At 59.2% G+C, this 15,633-nt stretch overlaps 1 protein-coding gene across 3 annotated transcripts; it reads left to right on the top strand.

The window, feature by feature from the left end:
- Positions 1 to 347: 347 nt before the first annotated feature.
- Positions 348 to 15,318, top strand: Fgd2 (FYVE, RhoGEF and PH domain containing 2). 3 transcript variants are annotated; one of them, XM_055607134.1, is made up of 16 exons: positions 348 to 700; positions 3,147 to 3,360; positions 4,017 to 4,097; positions 4,568 to 4,716; positions 5,820 to 5,976; positions 6,141 to 6,246; positions 6,724 to 6,782; positions 6,966 to 7,112; positions 7,499 to 7,591; positions 9,611 to 9,690; positions 9,788 to 9,818; positions 10,176 to 10,268; positions 10,967 to 11,098; positions 13,358 to 13,504; positions 14,495 to 14,641; positions 14,923 to 15,318. In XM_055607134.1, exons 1-16 carry the CDS (start codon positions 633 to 635, stop codon positions 15,136 to 15,138), a joined length of 1,920 nt encoding a protein of 639 aa, XP_055463109.1. In that variant the 5' UTR covers positions 348 to 632; the 3' UTR covers positions 15,139 to 15,318. The 3 variants fall into 3 exon arrangements, with proteins under 3 accessions (XP_055463109.1, XP_055463108.1, XP_055463107.1); XM_055607133.1 differs by having other exon boundaries at positions 349 to 700; positions 3,150 to 3,360; positions 6,108 to 6,246; XM_055607132.1 differs by having other exon boundaries at positions 349 to 700; positions 6,108 to 6,246.
- Positions 15,319 to 15,633: the final 315 nt, after the last annotated feature.

Genomic DNA, 15,633 nt, shown 5'->3' with positions numbered 1-15,633 from the left:
GGCACCAGATCTCATTCTAGATGGTTGTGAGAGCACCATGAGGTTGCTGGGAATGGAACTCAGGGCCCCTGGAAGAGCAGAGAACCCTTTAGCAGCTGAGCCATCTCCCCAGCCCCACCTGTGAGCCATTTTTAACTTAGAAGCTGCTTTCTTAGAGCTGTGAACAGAGCCAGACACAGGAAAGACGCTGAGATTGGTACCAAGTTTAAAAAAAAAAAAAAAAAAATCCCCGACCCTCGTACAGACTGGGTGTTTAGTGGAGTGGCTAGTCCGGGCTCCAGCTCCAGAAGGGTCCTATGGCCCCGGTTGCCACTACTGGTGCCTTCTCTCATAGGGTAGGAGCAGGTAGACCTCTCCAGGAGGTAAAGGTCAGAGGCCAAGAGGGCAGGGCAGAACTCTCCAGGCTCCTCCCACAGTAGGGACAGCCGGCCTCTCCTCCGGGTCCCTGGTACCACTTCCTCTTTTTTTTTCACTCTGAAGATAGGAACTGCCCTAAAGGGCAGTCAGAAGAGATGGGGGCAGATTCCAGGCTGCCTCACCCCGAGGCCAGGGAGTGCTGAGTGCACAGGCTGGTGGCCTCTCTCCCTGCTTCTGGGGAAGCTGAAGACCCCACAACCCCGCGGGCTGGCAGGATGGAGCAAGCCAGTGAGGAGAAGCAGAGCTCCGTGTGCAACCTGGTGGCTGTGTTTGAGCCCGGCAGGTACAGGTGGTGGGGGAGGGGTTCTGCCCCGGGTTAGGGGCTCCTGTCTAGGCAGCACCCGGGTCCCTCCATCACGGCTGACTGGCATGCAATGGGAGACGCGCACACACCCCAAAACACACACACACATCCCACTCAAACTAGGACACAGTTAAATGGGAGCAAGAGGGCAGGACACAGACGGAAGGGGGCTAAATGTGGCAAGGCAGGCTCACCACGGCCCCTCCATACCTGAGGTCTTGCCCTCATAGCCCTAGGGTGTGTCCTGTTCTCTTCCCATCTTTAACGACGAAAGAGGAGGCACGGGGGCCGGGTTCTTTAAGTTTCTGAGCTTTGGGGCTGTTTGGAGGCTTGCGTCTGAAGGGGAAAGATGAAGCCAGGTGTGGAAGGTGCTCTTGGGTGGTCCGGGAGGGGTGTGGGTGTGAAACATGAAGCTGCTTTGCAGGCCTGTGGTTTGGGGGTGTCTCTGGAGGCACACCCTCAGGAGACTGAGGCCGTGAGGAATAGAACCTGAAAGATGGAGGAAGGAGGGAGACAGGTGGAGGGAGAGGCTGAGCCCTGGTTTGGGCTAGGGAGCACCAGCGATGCTGGCTAGCACCCAGGCCTCCGTTGCTAGACACTAGGCGAGGCAGCAGCTCTCTTCTCTGGAGTGAAGTTCCCAGAGAGGGACTCTGCCAATAGGTAACCCTCAGCCACCAGTGTTCCCAGCCCTAGGGAGCCAGGAGAAGACGGTGCCGTGCCTAGAGACACCTTATGACACGAAGCTCTGTCCTTCCACATTGCAAGGCTCTGCACGCCCTGAAAGGCCTCCATGCAGGGTTGGGGACCTTCAGGCCAAGGGAGGTGCCTGTGGCCTCCAGGTGGAGTCCTACATTCACCCCAGCAGTAGTTTCACTTCCAGCGCTGAGCAGCCCGACCCTTCCTCCCCAGGGGCTCCACTAACGCTCATCCTATTCAGCACCGGGGACAGCTCTTGGCCACCACCCCGATGTGGACCACCAGACCCAGAGTGCTGGAGGACGGCTAGGGCCCACATGGGTGCCAGCACTTGGGCCACTGAGCTGTGTCAGCCCACACCTCACAGGTGGGGTAACCCCGGACAGGAGCAGGCCATAAGGGCCGGCCTATGGAGTGAGGAGGGTACCGTGCAGGCTTCCGTGGGGCCCTGGGCACCTAGCTGACCCGAAACTGAGCGCCGAGGAGGAAACAGCCACAGACCTGCGCGCTTAGAAATGCAGAAGCTGGAACCGAATGTAGAAGAGAAAACGTGAGACTCAGCACATTCCACCCACCACCTCTTCCACCGCTTCAGCCTACCCCGACCTGGCTGCAGGCCCTGAGGCCAAGGAACTCAGTTTCTGTGCCTAGAATGGGTCCCGATATTCCTCCCACCTCCGTCAGGCCCCCTTGACCTGGGCAATCACCTCAGCTGTCTGGGTCCTCGTTTTCCTTGACATCGAAAGAAAAGTCAGCTTAGCGGGGAGGTTTGGACCCTGACCTTCCTCATCTGTACCGTTTCTGAGCTCCCGTCCTGTCTGCCTCCGTTTCCACAGCTGCAGCATGAATGCAGGGATGTCCTTCCTCTCTGGGTTTTGGAGGCTTGGCACCTGTTTGTCTTTCTCATGGTGTACCTGCCCAGTGTTGCCACCCTTGTCTGTTTCCCTGCACATGCCTGGCAGGGATAGCTCTCCCAGTGCAGGTTTCTCAGGCCTGCAGCACGGCCAAGCTGCCCTATGAGGGCCAAACCTGGGGCACGGGGGCTCTGCTTCCCAGGCTGACTCTGTCCCCTGGAAATGGTGTGAAGGGCCTAGGTCTAACCCCATGAAAAGGCCCTGTGTCCTTGTCCTGGCACTGCTCTGTGGACCCTACCTTCCCTTGATGTATGTCAAGAGGGGTACGGAAATGAAGACATGGCTAAAGCTGGAGGTGGGGGTGGCCCTGAAGGAGCGGCTGAAGAACTTCTGTGTGCCAAAGGCGGCTCTCTCTAGATTCGGCTGCACTTGAAACAAGGAACTAAACAGTTCCCCAGAGAATAATGACTCATTCAGAGGACAGATTGAGTTTCCTTCCAGAAGGGTCCTGGGGGGTATGGGTGGTGCCAGGGTCATACCTCAGTTGGTAGGTAGTGTTTTCTCAGCACACACAAAACCCTGGTTCCGTCCTCCGCACCGCAGAACCCAGGCACCGTGGTTTATGCCGATAATCCTAGCACTAGGGAGGTAGAGGGAGGAGGGCCAGAAGTCCGAGGTCCTGTATAAAGAGGGTCAAGGCCAGCCTGTGACACATGAGACCCTGGCTCAGAAAAAGAGGGGGGAGGAGGGCTGAGGAGAGATGTGAAAGTCTTGTCTTGTCGATTCCTCTACTGTGCCAGGCACCCGAGAGCCCAGAGCACCAGCGGCTGACGCCAGTTACCCCGAGGAGACCCTCAAGTGTAATCTGTTCTCAGCAGGCCCCCGGGAGCAGTACCTGGACCCCACAGCCCTGAATGCCAGCCGCCCCTGTCCCTGCAGCCTTGGGAAGAATCTCCTGTCGGGGAGGCCTTGAAGTCTGGACCTCGGCCAGTCAGCAGGACCTACCTGAAGTCGCTCAAGAATAAGCTACCAAGTGGGGATTGGAGGAAATCTTGCCAGCCTGGGGACAGCCCAGGGCCAGAGACTCAGGTGAGGAGTCAATCTCAGGACGGCTGGCTCTGACTAGGGGACGGGTGAAAAGACCCTTCAGCCTTACCTCTCTCTTTCTTTTTCTCTCTCCTCTCCCGCTTCCCCTTCCTCTTCAATTCAATCAGGCTCTTACAATGTGGTCCAGGCTGGCCTTAAAAGTGTTTTCAACATCTACACCCCCTGGTGTTGGGACTACAGGAACGCTCCCACAGGGCTAACTCTCCCTCCTCCTTATACTAACCACAGTGGTTTGTGGCCCTGTCCTTATGGCCTCATTGAACTTCGATGCTCCCCTAGCCTCGAAGAGCCAGAGGATGGCTCAGCTGGGACGCTAGGCCCCTTCTCTTCCATGGACCTTCCTCTCTCTGGGTGTGGCCTCCTAGAGGGCTCCCCATCAGGCAACCAGGTCTCTCCCACAGCGACGCGTTGGCTCCTGGCTCCCATGAAAGCCCAGAGAGAGGCTGCCAAACCTTAAGGCTCAGCCCTGGAACTGACCATTATTCTAGGCTGTATTCTAGAGTACAGCAGGGTCCAGCGCCAGACTTGGTGTGTCGTGGGAGGGCGGAAATACCAGACAGTGTGCTCACGGGCAGAGCCGAGTTGTCTTCTGAGGAGTGGTGAGCCAAGATGTCCGCCCTTCTCCTCAACCCCCGTAGGAACCTGAGGAAAAGAGGGTCGTGCAGGAGCTTCTGGAGACGGAGCAGGCCTACGTGGCTCGTCTGCATCTGCTTGACCAGGCCAGTGGGGGGTGCCCAGCCTCCGCTCCCCCATCTCAGGAGTGCCGACACCAGCCCAGGACTTGGCTTTATTTAATTCAACCCACTGACCCTGTTGGGTGGAGTTGAGGCAGCACCAGAACTGATGCCCTTAGCATAGCCCGTATGGCCTTTGTTTCTGGCCGCCTCAAATATGGCAGGTTTCTCCTTTGGTTGTCCTCACAAGATGCCTCTACTTTCTTACGGTACTTCAGCCAAGGAACGGCCCAAGGCCTGGGAAGATACAGATGAGGCTGTTTCCCTTGTCCCCTTGGCCAAGTCCTAGGGACGCCTGGTTTGTCTGCCCATCTGTAAAGCATTCCCCTGGCCATCTCGCCCATGGGTGTGGCCTGGCTCTGCTGGAACTGTGCTGTCCCCCTGGGCCTGTGGGGCTGGTGGGGATCGGCTCCCTCCCAGGTGGGGTGTGACCTGGCACCGGTTCCCCCACACAGGTGTTCTTCCAGGAGCTGCTGAGGGAGGCAGGCCGCAGCAAAGCCTTCCCCGAGGACGTGGTCAGGCTCATCTTCTCCAACATCTCCTCCATCTATCGCTTCCACGCACAGTTCTTCCTTCCAGAGCTGCAGCGGCGCGTGGGTGACTGGTGAGGTCCCGGGCCGGCTTGCTGTGGGGTCACGGAGCCGGGGCCTGGGAAGCCCGTGTGCTTGCGTTTTTACTCTGGCCAGGGCCGTCTCCTCCAGGCCTCTCCCCCCTTGCACAGAGGAAGAAGGGGCAGTCTAGGCCCCCCTGACTCACAAGGCCGTGGATGTCATTGTACCGACTGGGTCTCTGGCCTTGCTCCTGGTTTTCCCAGGCTGGTTTTCCCGGCCAGCTGTGTGAGGTTCATGTCATTGTCATATAAGAAGCCCCATCCCAGCACCTACACATTGACTCACACCCATGTGTAGCTCCACTTAGAGGGGGTCCGGGCACACGCACACAGGATATGTGCATACGGGCAGGCAAAACACTGATGCGCACAAAATAAGTACATCTGAAGAGAGACGGGGACGGAGGACTAGCAAGATGGCTCAGAGAGTGAGGCGCTGTTGAACCAGCCCGCAGACCTAAATTTAATTGCTGGGGACCCACGGTGAAAGAAGAGAACTGACTCCCAAAATTGTCCTCTGACGTCCACAAGCGTGCTATTCACAAGCACCCTGCCCCACCGCCCCCCTGCCGGCCACACAATGATACTAAATAAAATAAACTTTAAAAAGAGAGAGAGAGAGAGTCAGGTGGAAGCCAGTCTGGTCTACATAGCCATTCCTGGTCTGCCGGGGCTACATTGTCTCAAGCAAAAGGAAGGTGTGTGTGTGTGTGTGTGTGTGTGTGTGTGTGTGTGTGTGTGTGTGTTGGGGAGACAGCAGCCTGTAAGATCACCCAACATCATTTTCAGGACCCAGAGAACCTCTGACACACAGCCAGAATACCTAGGGCTGAGACAGGCAGCCTTCCTGGGCAGCTCTCTCAGGCAGCCTGTACTGTCAGCTGCGCTGTGCCTTAGCAGTCTCGCCAGCCAGGCCTTGGTGGGTCTCACAGGGAGGCTAGCCGAGGACCAGGGGCTCAGAGTCTAAGGAGGAGGCAGACCCCTGGGGTGCCGGGCTCTCTTCAATTGCCCGAAGGGTACCGGAAAGGCTGGAGGGGGCTGGAGGGGCTCTGGCTCCGGAGCTGAGACAGGCTGAGAACCTCCGCTCCCCAACCCAGGGCAGCCACACCCCGCATTGGGGACGTGATCCAGAAACTGGCCCCATTTCTGAAAATGTACGGCGAGTACGTGAAGAACTTCGAGCGGGCGGCGGAGCTCCTGGCCACCTGGATGGACAAGTCTCAGCCCTTCCAGGAGGTGGTCACCCGCATCCAGGTGAGGGGACTCGGGGGAGGAGTCCACCCGGCCACCCGGCCACCTGGCGAGCCTGCCCCATCCCCTCCCCACCCTTCAGGCCCCACAACCCCCCTGCTCTCACCCTTCCACCCCTGCTCCCTGCCCCCAAGCGCAGCGAGGCCTCAGGCAGCCTGACCCTGCAGCACCACATGCTGGAGCCTGTGCAGAGAATCCCGCGGTACGAACTGCTGCTCAAGGAATATGTGCAGAAGCTGCCGGCCCAGGCCCCGGACCTGGAGGATGCCCAGAGTGAGGACCCCCTGGGCCCCGGGGAGCCGGGGAGGGCCGGCTGCTTGCCCTGGGTACTGAGGACTCAACTAAAATGGTTCTGGTGACCTTCTAACAGCGCATCAATCGTTGGCACTTCACAACGTGTGGTTATCCACACCACAGCCACAGTTATAGTAAGGCAGGTGGACAGACAGACAGACAGGATAGTGAGGCCCAGGGAGGTTAGGCACAGAGCTGGGATTTGAGCTTAGAGAAAACCGCCCAAGTCGTGCACCTAATCACATGGCTTCCCAGTGGCCCCAGCGGCCCCATCCTGAGTGGCTCCCACTCCTGGACACCCACTAGGCTCGGTCAGGGCTGGGACACGGGCAGGGCTGTGCCCGGCGGCGGCGGCGGCAGGGGTGTAAGGCAGGTTTCCCCAGGCCATATATAGCGGAGCTCCAGCCCGAGGCCGCAGGTCCCCGGGAATGACTGGGCGCCCTGCTCCCTTGCCAGAAGCGCTGGACATGATCTTCTCAGCCGCACAGCACTCCAACGCAGCCATTGCAGAGATGGTGAGCAGCCCGGCCTGGGCATGGGGGGCGGGGGGCGTCCCGGGACACACCCTGTCCTCGGTCCTTGTATCCACCCATCCTGCCCAGGGTACCGGTCCCTCGTTGCCTCCGCGCCTTCGGCTTCCTCATCTCACCCCTGCCAGGCCCTGCCCAGCCTAGGCTGAAGGTGTATCCCATCTCCAGGAGCGGCTACAGGGCCTGTGGGAGGTATACCAGCGCCTGGGCCTGGAGGACGACATCGTGGACCCCTCCAACACCCTGCTCCGAGAGGGCCCTGTCCTCAAGATCTCTTTCCGCCGCAGTGACCCGATGGAGCGCTATCTGTTTTTGGTAGGGGCGGCTGGGCAGCTGGCTTTGCAGCCAGGGGCGCCCTGAGAAGCAGAAATCGGTGTTGGAGCTCTGGTTGGCTTTAAAGCCTGTGCTGCCCCCGTGAACGCCAAAACAGCCCAACAGGTGGAAGCTGAGTTAGCTGCCGGGAAGCTCTGCCCGGCGGACTGGAGGTCTGTGCCTCCTGTAGACTCGCAGGCGCCTCGGGATGCTTTGGTCCCCTAAGTGCTTCCGGCAGTGCCGTTAGGGCCTAGACAGCCACGTTCAGCCCCTTCCCAGGTCACCTGTGAGGAATGTGACCGGAGGGGAGGGGAGGGGAGGGGAGGGGTCAAGGCCAGGTCACACGGGGGACTCTGAGCTGCTGCCCCCCCCCCCCCGCCTCCTCCCAGTTCAACAACATGCTGCTGTACTGTGTGCCCCGCGTCCTCCAAGTGGGCGCCCAGTTCCAGGTGCGGACCCGCATCGATGTGGCCGGCATGAAGGTGAGACACCTCCAGAGGGGCCCAGGGTGGGTGACAGCAGGGGCCGAGGGCTTGCTCTGGGGGCAGGGCGCTTGCTGTCTGCACCACCGCTGTGGGGATGGCAATGCGTGGCCAATGGTCTAAGCCCTCAGGTCCAGGTGGGCCTAGCAGCCTGGGGACGGAGGGCGGGTGCTCTTCTGGGAAGGGTCCCTCTACTGTGTCTTGCTGGGGATGGATCCGCTACCTTGGATGGTTGGCAAGCACTCTGTGGTGCATTACCCCTGTCCCTGGGGCCCTGCATTTCTCGGCAACCCCAAGGGACGCTGATACTCCTGCCCACATGCCCTGAGCAGGATCGGACAGTAAGGCTGGCCCCGCCCCTGGCCCCACCCCTGCTCAGATGCGTGGGGCCAGCCCTCGAAGCCTCCCATCAGACCCCTCCACAGCCCTCTGATGTAGGATATTAACCATCCTTGGATTAGGAGTCTTTCTTTTCTGAGGGCTGTGGGTGTAGCTCATTCGGTAGGAGGTTTACCTAACATTCACAGAGCCCTGGATTAGATCCCGCAGCACCCAATAACCCGGATGTGGCGGCACACGCCTGTAATCCCAGCACTTAGCAGGTGGTGGCAGGAGGGTCAGGTTAATGTCAGCGGAGACCACGTGAGACCCTGCCTGGGGTTGGGGAGCGGGGAGGAGAAAGGAGACTAAGGCGGCCTTGTATTTCTCCTGTGCCTGGTCCTTGCTGCCACCATCTGGCAAGCCCGTCTCACTAGCTAGTAGCCTCATTGCGCCCTCTGCCGGATGTTGCTGGGCATGGAGGGTGGAGCGCTGTCCACACCGAGTGGAAACCATTTTCCGAGCCAGGTTGGAAGGACAGACAGGCTTAAACCGCCTTGGTGGTTCTACAGGCCTGGAACCTGGTGCCAGGACCACGTAATTCTCGCAAGGTGATTGTGTCTATGCTCTCAGCTGGTCCTTATGTTTGGCAGCCTGAGAAGGAGGAGGGGTCACTGAGGTTACGGAGGCTCGCCATTCAGGTGGCGCACGGCCCAAGAACACCCCACGGCAGAGGAGCTATCTGCAGCCACCCGTGATGATCATAGATTGCGTACTTATAGTGAGGGCTGGCCAGCAGGTGGCAGTCAAATGTCTTGTTCTAACAAAATCGGGAGCTGTGCCAGTTGGCCAACAGATGTCAGGAAAGCCTTCTGAGGCAGGAGAGTGCTTTGGTGATGAGGGCAAAGAACTGTGTAGAATAGAAGAGCCAGACCTAGAGAGGATGGTTGAGATGGCCCAGCAGAGATCCAAAACCTAGGGGCTCTAATGAGAGCCCCTGGGCTTCTTGGAGTCTGGGCTGGGAGCTCCCTGGGGTCCCCCTTTCCTCAAAGCTCTCCAGTCCTCCCTGCCCTGGCTTCAAGCTTTGGGCCTGCATCTGACCCCTCCTCTGACAGGCCTATGACCTGGTGCCAGGGCCACGTAATCCTCACAAGGTGATTGTGTCTGTGCTCTCAGCTGCTCCTTACATTTGGCAGCCTGAGAAGGAGGAGGGGTTGCCCGAGGTTAAGGAGGTAGCCTAGCCCTTCCCGAACGACAGGACAATATTCATCCACCATCACTCTTGATGGCAGAAACCCAATGTTAGGTGTGTCGTTGTCGTTTTGCCCCTCGAGTGCTGTGTGACCTCAGGCAGGTGTCCAGCCTGTTCTGAGCTTTCAGATCCAGCGCTGTGTAAGTAAAGATGAGACCCACTTGCCAGGAATCCTGTGAGAATGACGGTGGCTTCTTACTATGGAAATATTTAAGCATGGAAAGAACCCAGTAAGCTTTCACAGGCTCATCTTACCCTGAGGTCCAGTTTCTATCTCTGGTGACCCTCTGCCACTGTCCCTCCACTTCGGCCCTGCTGACGTAATTCCGAAGCCTCCAGTCCCATCTGTGTCCCTGCCTGGCGGGGTTGTGTGTGTGTGGGGGGGGAGGAGGACCGTTCCTGTCTGCCGTGCTGGGGTGTGAGTCTGACCCTCCTCTCTTCGCTGGCAGGTTCGGGAGCTGATTGACGCCGAGTTCCCACACTCCTTCTTGGTGTCTGGAAAACAGCGCACGTTGGAGCTGCAGGCTCGGTAGGTGCTGACTGATGGGCTGGAGCTGCAGGGGACCAGCGGGCGGGTGGGCGGTACCGCCCTCAGCATCCCACCTTGTTCTCTTTCCTTCCCACAGGTCCAGAGAAGAAATGGTTTCCTGGATACAGGTATGGGCGCTCCAGGCCTCCAGGGGGATATGAGCCTAGCCTGCTTGGGAGGAAAGGGAGAGAAAGAGGATGATTTTGTGCTCTGACATTTGGGTGTGCCCAGCTGCTCCCTCTTCCCGTCGAGTTTGGAGTCGCCCTGAGTTCAAATCCTGCTGTGCCTCGCTGCTTCAGGGGGGTTGTCTGAAGCAAACCCTAACCCTCTCTGAGACTTGGTTTGGGCGTGTCTGACCTGGAGCTTACAGCTTCTTGCTCCGGTAGTTAGTCTGGGGCCCACTCCCGGCCTCGCTTAGGAAAACGTGTTGGATATAGGCAAGGTGCCCTGACCCCCTCACCTGCCACACCCGCACCTCCCCTCAGGCCTGCCAGGCAGCCATTGACCAAGTGGAGAAGCGGAGTGAAACCTTCAAGGCTGCTGTCCAGGGACCTCAGGGGGACACGCAAGAGCCCAAGGTAATAGGACCTTCTGCACCCCAAGGCCCGGCTTCAGGAGCAGAGTCCCTCGTGTGACCCAGGGCCAGGGTTTGCTAGTTAGCAGTTCCATCTGGGAGCCGGGTGTGCTATGACCCAGCAGTCAGGAGGTGGAGGAAAGAGGACCAGAAGTTCAAGGCTGTCCTCTGACACATAGTGAGTTCTAAGCCAACCGGGGCCACATGAGACCCTAACTCCAAAAGAACCTTCAGAAGTAAAGATAAAAACATCTGCCTTTAGCTAGGCCTGACATCAGGCCTTTTATCCCAGCTCTGTGATTCTGAAGCCAGCCTGGTCCACATAGTGAGTTCCAGGCCAGCTTTAGCCACACAGCCTTAGCTTGTTTCAAAAGCAAACAAACAAAGCACACATTTCTGCCCCTGGAACCCTGAGCGGAGCTGTGTAAGGCCAGGGTGACCCTTGCATGGCCTGAGGTCTACCAACCAGATCTGAACGTAGCAGAGAAGCAGGGAGAGCAGAAGGTGGGTGAGGCTGTCGGACCTCAGCCCTGAACGCTGGCTTCCTGGCTGACGCTTCCGAGTCGTTCTCTCTGGACCTCTTTCCTCACCTACACGGTACAAGCATCAGTCCGTAAGCTTCCTCGTGCAGAGGCTGCAGGGCCTCCGGGGGCTGTGGGGCTCCTTGAAGTGCCCGCCCAGCCAGCTGCTCTCCTCCCTCAGCCACAGGCGGAGGAGCTGGGCCTCCGAGCGCCTCAGTGGGTCCGTGACAAGATGGTGACTATGTGTATGCGCTGCCAGGGGCCCTTCAACGCCCTGACGCGTCGGCGCCACCACTGCCGGGCTTGTGGCTATGTGAGTACCGCTGCGGGGACTGGGGACAGGACCCAGGACCGCGTACCGCCTCCAGGGTCCGGCTCACGCTGGATCCCAGTCCTGGCCGACTCTCTGGCCTCGGCTGACACACTCGGTGTGTCCACGCTGCCCCTGCGGTCAGTGCCCACCTACAATGTGGTGTGAGGCTTCCCTGCTTCGGGGACGGGGGGTGACCTGGGTGGCTGGTGACCCTCCCGTCCGCCAGCCCAGAGCTGAGAGGGTCTCTATTTGCAGCTGGGCACCCACCCGCCTTCCACCTGGCCAATCTCGCTCCCTGCTCTGTACCCAACCCCGTTCTTTCTTTCCGTCCCCTCCACTTATGTGTTGCAAAGTCCACATTCTTGGGCAGGCCTCAGTTTCCCCTCCTGAGTCCTAAAGTGTGATATTAGCACTTGGGCCCTTGGGAGGTGGAGCAGGAGGGTCATAAGTTCATTGCCAGCCTGAGCTACATAGCAAGATCCAGTCTCTCTCTCTCTCTCTCTCTCTCTCCCCTCAGAAACAGGGTTTCTCTGTGTAGCCTTGGCTGTCCTGGACTCACTTTATAGACCAGGCTGGCCTCGAACTCACAGAGACCCGCCTGCCTCTGCCTCCCTGAGTGCTGGGATTACAGGCGTGCTCCACCTCGCCCGGCTAAGACCCCGTCTTGAAAGTCTTTCTAAAACAACCGTATGGCAGCTAGACGGCTCAGGGTGATGGCATTTGCCACCAAGCCTGGAATCCTGAGCTCAGTCCCCGGAGCCCATACATCGGGAGGAAGGAACCAACTCCTGCCAAGCTATCCCAACCTTCACACCTACGGCATGATACATGCGTGTCACACAGGCACTCGTGTGTGTGCTCTCAAACTCTAAATGTCAAAAACAAAAACCCCACAAAACCAAATGCACGTGTGTAATCTCAGCACATGATAGGAGGAAGGAGGAGGTCAGCCTGGGCCACAAGTGAGCTCTGGGTCAGCCTGGGCTACATAGTGAGCTCTGGGTCAGCCCAGGCTACATAGTGAGCTCCGGGTCAACATGGCTACGTAACCCCTTGCCTCAGGAAAGCAAATAAAATTGATGAAGAGCAAATAAGTATTTAATAATTACATGAAGCAGATCTCTCTGCAAGGACAGAGGGATGGTTCAGTGCTTCAGAGCACCTGCAAGGCAGAGGATTTCAGCTCCAGGGGGGCCAACGCCCTCTTCTGGCCCCCCACAGCCCCCCTCCCCCATGCACGTGGCCACTCACACAGAAACCTATATGCACCTAAGTGGGGAAGCAAAGGAAATGTTTACGTTTCCCGGAGAAAGCGCAACACGCCAGGCCCTGGGTGTCCTTGCCCTGACTCCAGGATGTCTGGGCCCGTGCGTGCCCTCTTTTGGGAGTCAGTGACTCACTGTTTCGTTTCGTGCTCAGCTGCCAGTTTCTGTCTCCGGCTTCTGCCTCGGGCACCCCGTGAAGGCGGGGTACACAGCGACTCCCCGAGATGGCCACACCCAGCACGCCCAGGGCGCCCCAGTCTTCCTCAGTCATACTCACGACACCCAGAGTTTCTCTGTCACACCTCCCTCATCTTCACCGAGTATCACTCGATATCCTTACGCACCTCTGAAGGGGGGGCCGGGTTGGCTGGTCTCCCAGAGTTCCTGTGCCTCCATTCTATAGCAGGTGGCAGACTTGCTGTTCTATTATTATTATTATTGTTATTATTATTATTTTGAGACAGGGCCTCAGGCAGTCCAGGCTGGCCTTAAACATTCCCCCACTCTGTAATCCTCTAACTCAATCGTGGCTGCCACCACAAAAGAGACAGAAAGCGCAAGGGAACTTTGTTCTTCTCGTATCTACAACTCGGCCTTGGACGGCCTTGAACTTCTCATCTTCCAGCCTCCGGCAGGCGCATACCGGGATCACGGCCAGGGCCGTGCGCCACAGCGCCTGCTTTACCAGGGGCCCAGGGCAGCGCTCCCCCAACGGAGCCGCAGCCTCTGCCCGGTTGCGGGCACCGTTTGGGAGTGGCCAGGCTGTGCCACTTTCTCCTCTTCTGAGTCACCCTGCCCTCGCTGGGCCCAGCGAGGTTCTGGCAGCTCCGCCTTGCCCTGCCTAGCCCTCCAGGACCCAGCCCCACAGTGACGGGGGCTCGTGGAGGGAAGGTGGGCAGGGCTGTGCGGTGGGGCTGGGCCCTCAGCCTTCTGCCTGAGCTCCTGTGGCCAACCAGGCTTTCTGACCCCCTGCTGCCCCCGTCCTGGTTCCCAGGTGGTGTGCGCCAAGTGCTCTGACTACCGCGCTGAGCTGAAATACGACGGCAACAGGCCCAATCGAGTCTGCCTGGCCTGCTACACCTTCCTTACCGGAAGTATGCTCCCCGAGGGCAAGGAGGACAAGAGGCGGGGCATCCTGGAGGTGAGGGCTGGCAGCATCTCACTTAAACTCCGTCCTGGGTTCCGAGAAACAGGCCACCACGTCTCTCCTTCCCTCATCTTGCCGACCACAGACAGTCCAACCGTACCCAGAGCCAGAGTAGCTGTGGACTGTGGGCTAGCCTCCAGTCTCTCCCACTCTGCTCCAGGTCAGGCTCCTAGGGCCCACCCCACAGCTGCAAAGCCAAGGGAGGACTGTGCTGCTGGTGGTTTGTGACAGGTGAGGTACCCAAGCTTCCTCAGTCAGGCAGACCACAGGCCCTGTGCTCACCGCTAGGGGCCTCGGAGAAGCTCGAGGTCACCCAGCTCTCCCGGGTCTCCTCTGCCATCTGCAGACCACCTTGGAGGCCTCCCAGGACCACGCCCCCATCCCACGAGCACCCTCTGTGGGTAAACCGGCCATGTTCATCTCTTGAATCTCAAGGGCTATGTCAAAACCCAGACGCTAGCTACACTGTCTCCCCCACGAAGGCTAAAGTGACGTCCCATAGTCCCTTGGAAAAAAAGAGGGAGAGAGAAAAGCTGGCCTGCTTCCGCTGAGGCTCACTCCCATGAGCAGGTTGGCTCCTCCTCCTCCCATACTTCAGCTCCTCTCCTCCCTGACCCCCCTCCACACACACACACACACACACACACCCCTCATGCCTGCCGAGTGGCTCAGGATGCCGGGCCTGGCTCCTGCAGCTCTGCCTGCCGTTGAGCATCATGAACCAGGACCACACGGCGGGGTACCTCAGACCCGCACAGACCACCAACCTGTTGGTTCCATGCAAGGACTAAGGATAGTGACATATGACCCTAAACCCAGAATCTGAGGGTGCAGGAGTTCAAGGCCACCCCCTGCTACGTGGCGAGTTCTAGGCCAGCCTAGGCTACGGGAGCCTCCGTCTCAGAAAGGAAGAACGGCAGTGATGGTGAGGTCCCCTGGCTGGCGTCTGGCACCCTGTCACCCGACTGTTCCTTCTGCTTCCAGAAAGAGGCCTCGGCGACGCCTGATCAGAGCGTGATGTGCAGCTTCCTGCAGCTCACGGGGGACAAGTGGGGCAAGAGCGGCCCCCGGGGCTGGTGCGTGATCCCTCGGGATGAGCCTCTGGTGCTGTACGTCTATGCCGCCCCCCAGGTATGCCACGCCACCCCAGCCAGGCCTCCCCATTCTTGGAGGGTGGGGGAAACTGAGGCCCTCTGGGGACATGGCTTTCTCAAGTCATAGGTCAGCGAGTTTCAGAGCTGGGCTCTGGCCGCAGTTCTCAGCCTCCCAGGAAGGCCCACTCTTTCCTCCTCTTCCCCCTCCATCTTCCCACAACGCCCCTCTGTGGCGTGGGGGAGCATGCTTGTGGTGCAAGCAGGGATTTGTGGCTGAAGTGGGGGACAGTAGCCAGTGACGGCCTTCTCCTCCACCAGGACACGAAGGCTCACACCTCCATCCCCCTGCTGGGCTATCAGGTGACTCGGGGCCCCCAGGGGGACCCTCGGGCTTTCCAGCTGCAGCAGTCCAGCCAGCAGCTCACCTTCAAAGCCGAGTCCGAGGAGCTGCAGGCCCGCTGGGTGAGGGCTCTCAAGCGGGCGGCCAGCGGCTGGACCCCCGAGGGACCTGACGAGGAGGGCGTGTCTGACTGACAGCTGGCTGTTCCTCAAGCACCTTGCCCATGACAGCCTTCCCAGGCTGACCCTGCTGCTCTGTCACCTCGCCCCAAGCTGGGCCATGCCGGGCCCCCTGTCCTCTGTGTCCGGATGGTTTGTCCTCACTATGCATCCAGCAGACACGGGTCTCTTCCTTCAGGAAGACGCAGCCAAGTGTCCCGGCTGGCTGGGGGTTGGGGGGGAGGGTCCCGGGCCATGACATCTTCATCACTAAAGCCGGGAAGCGTGAGCAGTGTGATAATGTAATGGGTAGAGTGTTCACCTAGGACGTACGGAGCCCTGGGTTCAGCCCTCAGTGAACCTAAACTGGGCATGGTGAAGCTCGCCTATGGGCCCAGCAACTGGGCAGGTAGAGGAAGGAGGACCAAAAGTTCAAGGTTTCCCTCGGCTGCATAGTAGGTTACGGTCTAGCCTGGGATACTTGAGGCCCTGTGAGACATCCCAGTGACCAAGACTGTCGGCACCCTAGTG

The sequence above is a fragment of the Psammomys obesus genome, unplaced genomic scaffold (assembly GCF_907164565.1).
Source record: "Psammomys obesus unplaced genomic scaffold, mPsaObe1.curated_primary_1811, whole genome shotgun sequence".
NCBI classification, from domain to species: Eukaryota; Metazoa; Chordata; class Mammalia; order Rodentia; family Muridae; genus Psammomys; species Psammomys obesus.
The sequence above is the reverse complement of the archived record's forward strand: the minus strand, read 5'-3'. Positions and strand labels throughout refer to the sequence as shown.